We start from the raw sequence: 12,219 nt of genomic DNA on the forward strand, positions 1-12,219 counted from the left end.
GGTTTCTGGAGACGCCGAGGTGGCGAAATTTTGACCCGTAGTTCTTTGACGTGCCAGTAAATATACCGACACGAGACTGGCGTGTTTGAATACCTTCAAATACCACCGGACTGAGCCAGGATCGAACATGCCGATTTGGGTCAGAAGGCCAGCGTGTCAAACCCCTGAGCCACTCAGCCCAGCTAATGATTTTCTTTTTGTACAATAGCTTCCTTGCAAGTATCACACGGTAACATCTTTACCACCAAATCCTGAGATATAATCAATAATATTCTGTGATAATAAAATCTAACACCTCTTTTGATTGGTACAAGCTCACCAATCGTTCCACTCTCATTTTAACAGTAATTTTGATATCCTTACAATGTATCTTTAATGAATAGAAGAGATCGAGGCCACTATTACTCTATTACTAACACTACCGAAACAAAACCGAATGTTATAATAATAATTATTATTAGGCCCTAGCCGCACTCCATCACAACGGGGGCTAACGTTGACAAATATGCACCGGAAGGAAGTGAATCAGGCATCTTCAATAGTAAATAAAATTGTATTTATGAGTAGGCATCAGGTGTACATGAGCACATGTACGCCACTTACCGCTGTGTTGAAACTCCTATTCCTTCATTATTCTTTCTCCATAAATAGGAAAAACCACACCCAAACACTTCGCAGGTATCTCTCTGCCACACAGTACTCTGCCGAAGCATTATTGTGAAATGTGCATTAAAACAACTTAAAACAAAACTGCACATAGCACAGTAACATGCATGTTTACAATGGCTCTGTAGCGACGTAAGATGGCGGCGGCCGCAAGCTTCTGGCTTCACTTGCACCAATGCTACGAGATAGGGCGCTGCCAGTCTATTTACTATATTTCCCACAGTGTGATATTTCCGTGTTGTCTAATAAACTTACTGTACTTATATATTATACTCTTTGACCTACGATTAAATGGCAGGAAGGTTAGTCACGCTGTCCTTTGTTTATATTATGATATTGTAGAATTTGTGGTCGAAATTTATGTTGTACTATTGTAGACTCTTGTTTATAAGAAACAGATTGATTTGAATTGTATTGTTATGCTATTGGTTAATGTTTTTGTCTTCTGTTCATCCTAGCCGAGTATTTTAAGCTTGATTAGGTTAGATCTCTGAACTGACTGTCATGTTTTTAGTTTGACATTTACGGATGATGTTTAATTTTTAGATTCCATTTACTATTTGGACGCGTGGCCTTGTTTGTTGGACCACTGGACTATTTTGCCACAGTTTTTTCTTTTTTTTTCGGTTTTCAGTGTAACCACTATTGTACTTTCGGCACATATTTTTTTTTTGCTTTACCATTCAAAGCGTGTGAACTAGCTCTATGAGTAAAATATGCGTGTAAACTGATGATCCACTTGACCATCGTGTCTTTTCTGAACACACATCAATAACAGTTTATAAAATATGAGGTAATCTAATAGTGGGTCTCGAATTACACGCTACTGTACCGGTACTCAGGATAGTGAACTTGGGATTTAATTTTTATCCAATTTATTAGTGCGATTTTTTCGTATCACCTACATAATCTGGTTGATGAATCTTTAATATGTGTTATTGCATGGCAGATTTGGTTAAAGTCTGTTACTTCAGTTAATGCTCTTTTATTTTTTTCCCTTACGTTTGTAGAGAAAAGTCACATGGGCTGTCATTGGTGATTCGATTTCAAGTATGGTGTGGATACGGAAACGACGATTTGTGAAAAGGTGAAAGCAGCTGTAAGGCTTTTTGATCACTTTGTTATGTATGCTTATTGAATCCAAGATTGTAAGTATGCTTTGCTTTGATTTAGAAGAACGGAAAGAAGCTGTGTTTTATTATGGTTCTTGATTATTTATTTATAAAGCTGTTATTCCACCATCATTATTTAATAGCATTTGGAAGTAGTAGAACTTTTATTGTTTGTTTTCTAAATTATGTATACCTCTTAAGTAAGTTACTGTAAAATGCCTTGTATTGGTAGACCTATTGTATTGCAAAGTGCAGAATCCATCCTAGGTTATCTAAAAACCTTGTGACATGCTGGGTTGGACAACATGCTAATGATAAAATAATAATGTATTGACAACAATTGCAATTTGCCAAGTGAGCAATGTATTTCAGTCTTGTAAATGTTAATTTTCAAGCATCGCTTGGAGAGGTGTTGGATTGAATTTGATGGCGTAGCCCTGTGCTTGTGTTATTTAATACATATTAGAAAGGTAATGTAAACTTACACTGTACTTAGAATTATATAATGCGACCTGCATTCTTCCTTATCTTGTTGTCTGTCACTGAATTAATTAAAATATTCTTAAGATGATTATCACTATCATTCATTTGTGTTTTGCTCTGCAGAGCATGTATACAAACAGCTTGGAATGAATTCTGCATTTATTTAGGTTGCAATTAAGTTTCATTTTGTTACGGCTGAAAGTTACTAGATTTTCTTTTCATTATCATTTGTAATGTAGAAAAGCAGCTGAAATTGATAATGTTTCGGGGGATATACTAAAGACAATGGGTTGGAATATAGTACCATATCTGAAGTACTATCCGCACACTTTATGTTGATGCATTTGTGTACGGGGTGAGGAGTAAGGAGGGAGCTGTCCCGGTATCGATAGTGCTGCCTGGTGCTGCCAACTGAATGAAAATGAAATCTGAATTGAATCGATAGTATGAGCGATCGATACTACACCTTTATTTACATTAATGTACAGACAAATCCCTGTCACATTGAATGTGTATATTTATGTGCTACACCTTTATTTACATTAATTTACAGACCAATCCCTGTCAAAATTAATGTGTATATGTATGTTCTACACGTTATTTACATTAATTTACAGACCAATCCCTGTCACAATGAATGTGTATATGTATGTGCTACACCTTTATTTACATTACTTTACAGACCAATCCCTGTCACAATGAATGTGCTACACCTTTATTTACATTAATTTACAGACCAATCCCTGTCAAAATTAATGTGTATATGTATGTTCTACACGTTATTTACATTAATTTACAGACCAATCCCTGTCACAATGAATGTGTATATGTATGTGCTACACCTTTATTTACATTAATTTACAGACCAATCCCTGTCACAATGAATGTGCTACACCTTTATTTACATTAATTTACAGACCAATCCCTGTCAAAATTAATGTGTATGTGTATGTTCTACACGTTATTTACATTAATTTACAGACCAATCCCTGTCACAATGAATGTGTATATGTATGTGCTACACCTTTATTTACATTAATTTACAGACCAATCCCTGTCACAATGAATGTGTATATGTATGTGCTACACCTTTATTTACATTAAGTTACAGACAAATCCCTGTCACAATTTATTTGTATATCTATATGTTACATCTTTATTTACATTACATCTCAGACAGATCACTGTCACAATCGTCACTGCATTCTCCTGTACTATGCATTATAATGTCGTCCATGGCTATTTCCATTACACCGTCGTGTCTCCAGTAGTCCTCCTCCAGTTCTTTCACTTTCCGGCAGTACCCTTTCCAATCTTCGGCCGATACGGAACGGAATGCCTCGATGGTTAGTCGTCGAAGGTTAACGGCTGACATGTCTCCCGTAATGTTCCGTCCTTTGAAATTCTCGTTTGATTTTTGCCCATGCCAATTCAGTGGCGTTCAGATCACAGTTGTATGGAGGGAGACGAAGGACGACGTGTCCTTTTTCAGCCGCCATGACGTCAACAGCATAAATTGTATCAGGAGGCCTGTGTTCCTGAACTAATCTATATAGAGCCTCTTTCCTTTGACTTGCGTCGCAGACAATGCCTTTCCCCTGTAGCCACTGGACCATTGTCACGCGTGTGTCATACCTCGATGGTATTTTATCCACCTGTCGAGAATGATATGGTGCATTATCCATCACTATCACAGATGCAGGAGGCAAATTAGGGAGCACAGATGTTTTGAACCATTTCTCAAAATTATGGGCATTCATTTGGCCATGGTAATCGCCTTGGGTACTTCTGGCGTCAAATATTAATTGTGCTTCTCTAATGAACCCTTTCTCAGATCCAACACTTGCAATTATTAGCCTTTTCGTAGAGCTTCCCCAGGCTGTAACACCCACAACATCGTTTCCTCTCTGCCAACATTTTCCAGTTGTTGTATTATTGTCAATCCAGGACTCGTCCAAGTAAAATACTTCCTTGCCTTCCTCCCTAGCATGTTTAATTTGGACGAGGAAGCGTGCCCGCCAATCAACGACGTCTGCCCTCTCCAGCAATAAAACACGTTTGTTTTGGACTTTCTTCCAAACAAAACCCATACCTTTCAAAACTTTTCGGAGGGACGTTGGGCTCCACGACCACTTGATTTCTTTCTGCAGCACAGGGATCAGTTTCTTCACGGTAGGCACCACTTTTTGGACGGTATAGAAGTTTTCGATGGTGTCCCTGATCACTCGTTTGTCGCGATCACTCAGTTCTATCTTCCCTTGCGTTCTCACCCTACGAGCAAGAGGAGAACAGCATATAACACTTGCACATGACAACCTAATAGTATCCATCATGATATTGGTTAGAACTGCTTAGATAGACTGGTCAGAGGGACCTACCTCTTTTTACCAGGGGAGCGTGGAGATTCGCCGGGGTGAGAGGCAGAATATGCCTTAATCCTATTAATAGTCGAAGCAGATTTTCCTGTATACGCGGCAGCGCGTTGAATAGCCTTGTTGAGGGGGACGAGGAGCTGTTTCTGTTTTTTCTCCAAGACACAGCATTTTGCAACGTTTGCTATTATTTTTCGTGCCTCGCTGTGTATAACCGGCTTTAGTCTTTTCCTTGGAGGAGTTCCAGGTGCTTCCTTGGATGTCGACGGATGTTCCGAACTCATGTTCCCTACTAACCTATAATATATGGGGGAGCTGTGTTATATACACAACAACAGTACTTAACGTGTACGCCAGATGTCGCATGGCTTTGTTATGTCAACAACAACAGTACGGAACATGTACGCCAGATGTCGCACGGCGATGCTTAAGCGATTCATAGTTTGTGTTGCAAAGGTTGCCAGTACGCATCTCGAAGATCACCGAGGTCGACCGATTCAGCACTAGGGTGTAAATGCACCAAGATAAAGTGTGCGGACAGTACTTATTTGATTATTGTCGCCATTGATGCTTTCACGGCCCGTATTTATAGACATGATATAGGTTTTTGGGCTTATGCTGTGTCAAGAAAATAAGGTGAAATTCTTCACGTTTTGCAGAAAGCTTTGTTCTACATCATCAGAAGAAAATCTCGACTGCCCACGAGAAAGGCTTCTAAAACAATGAGGCTTGAATTTAGACGTTACCCAATAGAAGTGGAAATGGTACGTTCATTCGTCAGCAGATGGCTCCCTGGACACGGTACAGTGCTAGCATTCGAAGTGAAAGCTGATGGAACCATCAGAATCAGTATGAGAGGGTCACATAACATAACCCGTAACGTAGCCCATATGAAGGTATGACATTGACACAAGCCTAGAATGAAGCATCTGGTGATGAGGGATGTACAAATTTGGAAAACACAGAAGGGAACTACCTACATAAATCCTTAATGGCTGGCAACCAGGTATTACTTAATTGATAGCCAGTGTCCCTGTTGAAAATTGTTACGATTTCTACGTATTTCCACAGCTTCCTGTATAATCCGTGAGCTGTAGTGTCTAGTGTGTGTAAGAGCTTGAGCATCTTGGAACATGACATCATGGCCCGATGATAAGATCGTGCTTAGCTATTGGTGATTTTATCTGGCTGTTTGAGACAAATATTATGTTCATGTTCCTTGTGATACGAGTACCAATGGACCGGCATGTTTGGCCAGTGTATACCTTACCGCAAGTACAGGGAATTTCGTATACCCCAGGATGTAAAAGTGGGGACAATTAGTCCTTGGTTTTACCCAGACTGTGAACAGTTTCAGTGACTGTGCCAAACACGTTTTTTTATATTGTGTTTATGGAGGACCTTGGAAATTTGATCTGTGGTGTTATGAATGTAAGGCAGGTAGGCAGTTCCCTTCATTTCTTCCTTATATGAGCTCTGCTATGTCATTTCTCTGGGATGCAGGGTTCTATGAATCTGCAAATTGCTGTAACCATTACCCCTGAATGTGACTTTAAGTCTGTCCATCTACACTTGGATTTCCGATGGCTCACAAATTCGTCTCGCCCTCTTGGTGAGTGTCGTGAGAATGCCTTGTTTTTGTGCTGGATTGTGGTGAAAATCTGCATGAAGATAGCGGGTAGGCTTACGATAGACGGTATGTCCTAAGGAGCCGTCCGGTTTCTTTCTAGAACATCCAAGAAAGGAAGGCATCTGTCCGACTCCATCTCCATAGTGAATTTAGTTGAAGGATATTGCTAATTTAGGTGGTTTAGAAATAGATGAATTTTCTCAGGACCTTCTGTCCAGACCACAAATGAAACAACAACATACCTGCACCATATCATAGGTTTGACGGGCGCCGAAGCAATAGCCTCCTCCTCAAAATGCTCCATAAAGAAATTAGCCACTATGGGCGAAAGTTGACTTCCCCTGTTTGTAAAAATTCCCACCCCACTAGAAATAGCTGGAAATCATGCAGTGATAAAATAGCTTAGTAATGTCCTCAGGGAACAGGTGTTCAATGAGAGGCATGACCTAGTCAATCGGCACTTTAGTGAACAAGGAATCCACATCGAAACTCATCAAAAGTGCATTAGGTTGAAGGGTTATGGTTGACAGCTTGTTGACGAAATACCAAGAGTCCCTGACGTATGATTCAGTATGTCGTATGTGTGGGTGGAGCAATTTGCTTAGGTATTTAGCAAGAGCATACGTAGGAGAACCTATCGCACTAACAATAGGTCTGAGGGGGACATCTTTTTTATGGATCTTGGGAAGTCCATATAATCTAGGTGGCACTGCGTCCCCCGGGGACAGATGTTTAGTCTCCTCTTTCGGAATTGAAGATTGCCTTAAGAGTTTCACGGTGGCGTTGGACACACAAGTGTAGGGTCTCGTGAGCTCAGTCTGTAAACAAGCTCTGACAATATGGCCGAGATCTTATTCTTATACTCGTTAGTGTCCATAACCACTGTCGCATTACCCTTATCAACTTGTGAAAATTTAGATTTAGATTTATCCTTATCAGCTGAGTGAATGGTCAGTTCAGAATCAGTTCCTTAAGAGCTCGCCTCTTGTTAATTGGGCACAGCTACACAATGGATCTTATGTGTCACACATTTCTGTCCTGCGAGAGTGTGTTGCTTAACAGCAGGTGTAAATGAAACAACTCTCGGGAGACTGAGTCTAGTTCCTTACGAGTGTAATGCACTCTCTCGATCACAAGAGCTGTGCTAGCACGTTGATATATTCTCGTGGCCTTCGGAGTATTTAACGTGTGCTTCAGCTTCACACAGTTGGGAATAATGTTATGGTCCCTGCATCTCAGCAGAAAGCATAAAGAAGAAAGAAGAATCAACTTCTTCCTCCTTAATTTGCTGAAATTTGAAGCCTTCTCACAAGTATCATCCCCATAGAGGTTTTTAATGTCGCCATTGATGCTTTCACGGCCCTTACTTATAGACATGATATAGGCTTGAACGTTTCCAGAATCGTAAAGAATTTCACCTTATTTTCTTGACATGGCATAAACCCAAAAGCCTGTATCATGTTTATTTGATTATTGTTTCCATGAAGGAGCTATACCAAATAAATGGAGAGTTGCTATAGTAGCCCCTGTGTATGAAGGAAAGGGTGATAGACATAGAGCTGAAAATTACAGGCCAATCAGTTTAACATGCATTGAATTTAAGCTTTGGGAAACCATTCTTTCTGATTATATTGGACATGTTTGCAAAATGAATAACTGGTTTGATAGAAGGCAGTTTGGGTTTAGGAAAGGTTATTCCAGTGAAGCTCAACTTGTAGGATTCCAGCAAGATATAGCAGATATCCTGGATTCAGGAGGTCAAATGGACTATATCACGTTTGATTTATCTGAGGCATTTGATAGGGTAGATCATGGGAGACTACTGGCAAAAATGAGTGCAGTTGGACTTGACAAAAGAGTGACTGAATGGGTGGCAATGTTTCTAGAAAATAGAACTCAGAGAATTAGAGTAGGCGAATCTTTATCTGTTCCTGTAATAATTAAGAGGGAAATTTCTCAAGGCAGTATTATTGGACCTTTATGTTTTCTTCTAAAGTTCAATGATATGTGTAAAGAAGTGGAATCAGAGATAAGGCTTTTTGCAGATGATGTTATTCTGTACAGAGTAATAAATAAGTTACAAGATTGTGAGCAACTGCAAAATAACCTCGATAATGTTGTGAGATGGACAGTAGGCAAGGGTATGATGATAAATGGGGTTAAAAGTCAGGTTGTGAGTTTCACAAATAGGAAATGTCCTCTCAGTTTTAATTACTGTGTTGATGGGGTGAAAGTTCCTTATGGGAATGATTGTAAGTACCTAGGTGTTAATATAAGGAAAGATCTTCATTGGGGTAATCACATTAATGGGATTGTAAATAAAGGGTACAGGTCTCTGCACATGGTTATGAGGGTGTTTAGGGGTTGTAGTAAGGATGTAAAGGTGAGGGCATATAAGTCTCTGGTAAGACTCCAACTAGAGTATAGTTCCAGTGTATGGGACAGTCACCAGGATTACTTGATTCGAGAACCGGAAAGAATCAAAGAAAAGCAGCTCGATTTGTTCTGGGTGATTTCCGACAAAAGAGCAGCGTTACATAAATGTTGCGAAGTTTGGGCTGGGAACACTTGGGAGAAAGGAGATGAGCTGCTCAACTAAGTGGTATGTTACCAATATGAATGGTCCTTTATTGGACATAAGTGGTACGTTCCAAGCTGTCATTGGAGAGGTGGCGTGGAATGACATCAGTAGACGAATAAGTTTGAGTGGTGTCTTTAAAAATAGGAAAGATCACAATATGAAGATACAGTTGGAATTCAAGAGGACAAATCAGGGTAAATATTCGTTTATAGGAAGGGGAGTTAGGGATTGGAGTAACTTACCAAGGGAGATGTTCAATAAATTTCCAATTTCTTTCCAATCATTTAAGAAAAGACTAGGAAAACAACAGATAGGGTATCTGCCAACTGGGCGAATGCCCTAAATGCAGATCAGTAGTGATTGAACCAGATGCTATTTTCTGTTCCTTATTTTGAAAGTAAACAGCAGATTTTTGTGTGAGTGCATCAATAGCTCTGCCATCAGATGTCACAGATAACCTAGGCATCACTGAAGAGGTGTTCTATGGAAATGAGGAGTGAGGTAGTTTCCTGTTGCTTTCTTCACCAAGCCAGAAATTGCTATTATGTATCAGTCAGCTAAGCCCACTGAAATGTATGCACCACAAGAACATTATGTATTGCACTTGTAGTTCAGTTAATAAGTAGCAACAGTTGATGCTGTTTGCCTTAAATAAGATAGTTTTCAAAACTTTGTAAAAGTGTACATTTGGATGACTCAAGAGACATACTGTACTTAATTTGCAACTACGTCACATCTCTGCTGGCGCCACCATCTTGCTAAAATGGCACCGAAAAACTATTTTTTCCATATGTTTTGGCTCCTGTGCATTCTAGCAGAAATGTTGTTATTATTAAAGAAAGATAGGGAATACAATTTTCTGCAAGTAAGGTCCTATTCACTTTTTTGTAGAATGAATAGTTTCAATAAAAAGTCCTAAAAAATTAGAATTTTTCTTTTGTACTTCAGGGAAGTGCAGTTTTCTGTACATATTCAATTTATTTTAAATTATTTTATAAATTGGCACTGTTTTTATTTTCTGCATATCACTTAACATTCATTTCTCAACTTTTTGGAGCATAATTTGAACAATATTATTTGAGTAGTGCTATAAAGAGCCGGTGTTGACCAACACACACTTTTGCTTTCATCAACATTGAAATAGACACTGAAACAGTTGAAAGAATTCTAATGACACACGGATCTTTGTTGTGTCGAGTCAAGTTCTCATTCTCCATTAATATTTTAGATTGCCTCAAATGACCCGCCAAATCCCTGAACCTGTTTCTATTCAGTAATGCAAGATCATACCTAGCCATAGCGCAGTACAGAATTGTGCCACAATGACTTTGGAGCAACAGTGTTTTATTTGCAAAGACATAGTATCGTACGCCTACGCCGATGATATAGTGATTGGATCAAGAGACATCACGAAACTACAAAACGCGATAAAAGATATGGAAGAATGGTGCTACAAACATAAGTTTGAAATTAATACATCAAAAACAAAACTGATGGTATTTAGGCGAGGAGGAAAGATCCCAGCAATGGCAGAAATCTTCATAAAGAGGCAGAAAGTAGCTATAGTAAACTACTTCAAGTACCTTGGCATTACTCTGCAAACAAGTGCCAAATGCTTTACAAAGCATGTAACAGAGAAAGCAATACAGGCGATACGGGCGATGCACGAAATCAACTACATCAGAACACTCAGCCTAGAGACGGCGATGGCACTATTTAAATCAAAAATCATGCCTATACTAACATGGGATAGAAATCATATGGCCGTACCTCACAGAAAAAAAACCTATCCTCTCTAGAAAGAGTGAAAGTTCTATACATAAAAAGAGCGATCGTAGTATCCAACACAACAAGATCAAGACTCGTCTACCTCCTAGCGCGAGAATCCTTCCTCATTGAAGACTTCAGAACACACCTGACCCTACCCAACACCAGAGCATCAGAAAATCTCCTAGCAACACTCAACAAAAAAAGAGAAGGCATTCCTTCAGAATTCTTTGGAACTGGTGCCATGATAGACCGGACATGGACAACATCCAACTTCGAGATGAGGCATGTGTTCACAAGATTGGCAGTACATGCTTTCCACCATCTAATTTGTACCAACACCTCATACCATGAACCGACAGTGACATATAAGTGCAAACTATGTGGACACCTGTGTGAACGTTACCACGTAGAACTCTGCATCAAAAGAACAAAAACAATTAAAGAATATGCAATCCAAGGCGCAAGCGCGCAGGTACAGTCTGGCTAGTAGGTGTGTGACGGTAGTGCTCCTCAATATCTTGTGATTTTGGGTGTACGTAGTTTGAATAACGAAGTGAAACCATGTGCCTCTGGATTACTAAGGTTTGAAGAATTGATGTACGTATTACATTTTTATTAGATCTTAATTAGTGATGTATTACGAGCCAAGTTTAAGTTATTTGAGGAAGAATCTGTTAATGTAAACATTGAAGTGAAGTGCTACCAACTTGAACACATTTCCTAAGAGTAGTGAAGAGCAGTTACCGTCAACTTACACAATTGATTCTTATATCGATCGTGATACCATTCTTCGCCACCATGAGCTCTTGTGTAGCATGTCAGAAGGCTGTTTCTAGGCAAGATATAAATTCTAAGATTCAGTGCAGTATCTGTCAAGGTTGGTTCCATTGCAAATGTGTTAATATAGGAGACGTTGAATTAAATTTCTTAAAATATGAAAATCAAGTTTGGAGGTGTGCTCGTTGTGAGAAGGAAAGACGAAATAGTGTACGTGGCTTGGAACTAGCAACAGCACCATCTATTGGCGACATCTATCAGCTCTTACTTGAGTTGAAGAAAGAAATTGCGGAGGTTAAGAAATCAAGTATAGAGGCTGAGCGAGAGTTAGGCAAAAGTTTGCATTAAAAAGCAGTCGGAAGTAATAAATCAGTGCATGGAGAAAATGGAAAAATTGAGAAAAGAAAATTTAAATCTTAAGAAGCAACTAAAAGACACACAAATACAGTTAGATGAACTTGATCAGTATGGTCGCCGTAACACGGTTGAAATTTTAGGCATACCTGAACGAGTTAATGAGGATGTTTATGAAATTGTTAAGCATGTAGGTCGAGTATTAAATGTGGAGATCAAGAATGAATCGATTGATGCATGTCATAGGTTGAAGAGGCAATTGCATCAAGCTTCAGGTGCCATTGTAGTGAAGTTTGTACACCGTAGTGTTAAGAATGAACTCATTCAAAAACGCAAGGTTAAAAGGGATTTAAATGCGTCTCATCTCGGATTTTCTGAGTATGAGACGGTGTATATAAATCACAGTTTGACGTCCCTACGAAGAAAGGTCCTTGGCCAAGCTCGAAAAATTAAGGAGGAGAGAAATTATGCTTT

The 12,219-nt window shown here is 39.3% G+C and overlaps 1 protein-coding gene across 6 annotated transcripts in view; it reads left to right on the forward strand.

The window, feature by feature from the left end:
• Window positions 1–888: 888 nt before the first annotated feature.
• Window positions 889–12,219, forward strand: part of LOC136877043 (lysophosphatidylserine lipase ABHD12) — a 159,332-nt gene continuing 148,001 nt past the window's right edge. For 2 of the 6 annotated variants that reach the window (XM_067150846.2, XM_067150853.2), the window contains exons 1-2: window positions 948–968; window positions 1,677–1,753. Coding sequence is in view for 1 of the 6 variants with exons in the window: in XM_067150852.2 (XP_067006953.2) it covers window positions 1,719–1,753 (35 nt within the window). In the remaining 5 variants the exon portion in view is untranslated. Of the gene's footprint in view, window positions 969–1,674; window positions 1,766–5,415; window positions 5,530–12,219 lie in introns of those variants that run through there. The other 4 variants (XM_067150852.2, XM_067150854.2, XM_067150847.2 and 1 more) reach the window with 4 other exon arrangements.

Source organism: Anabrus simplex, chromosome 7 (genome assembly GCF_040414725.1).
Source record: "Anabrus simplex isolate iqAnaSimp1 chromosome 7, ASM4041472v1, whole genome shotgun sequence".
In the NCBI taxonomy this organism is placed as follows: domain Eukaryota; kingdom Metazoa; phylum Arthropoda; class Insecta; order Orthoptera; family Tettigoniidae; genus Anabrus; species Anabrus simplex.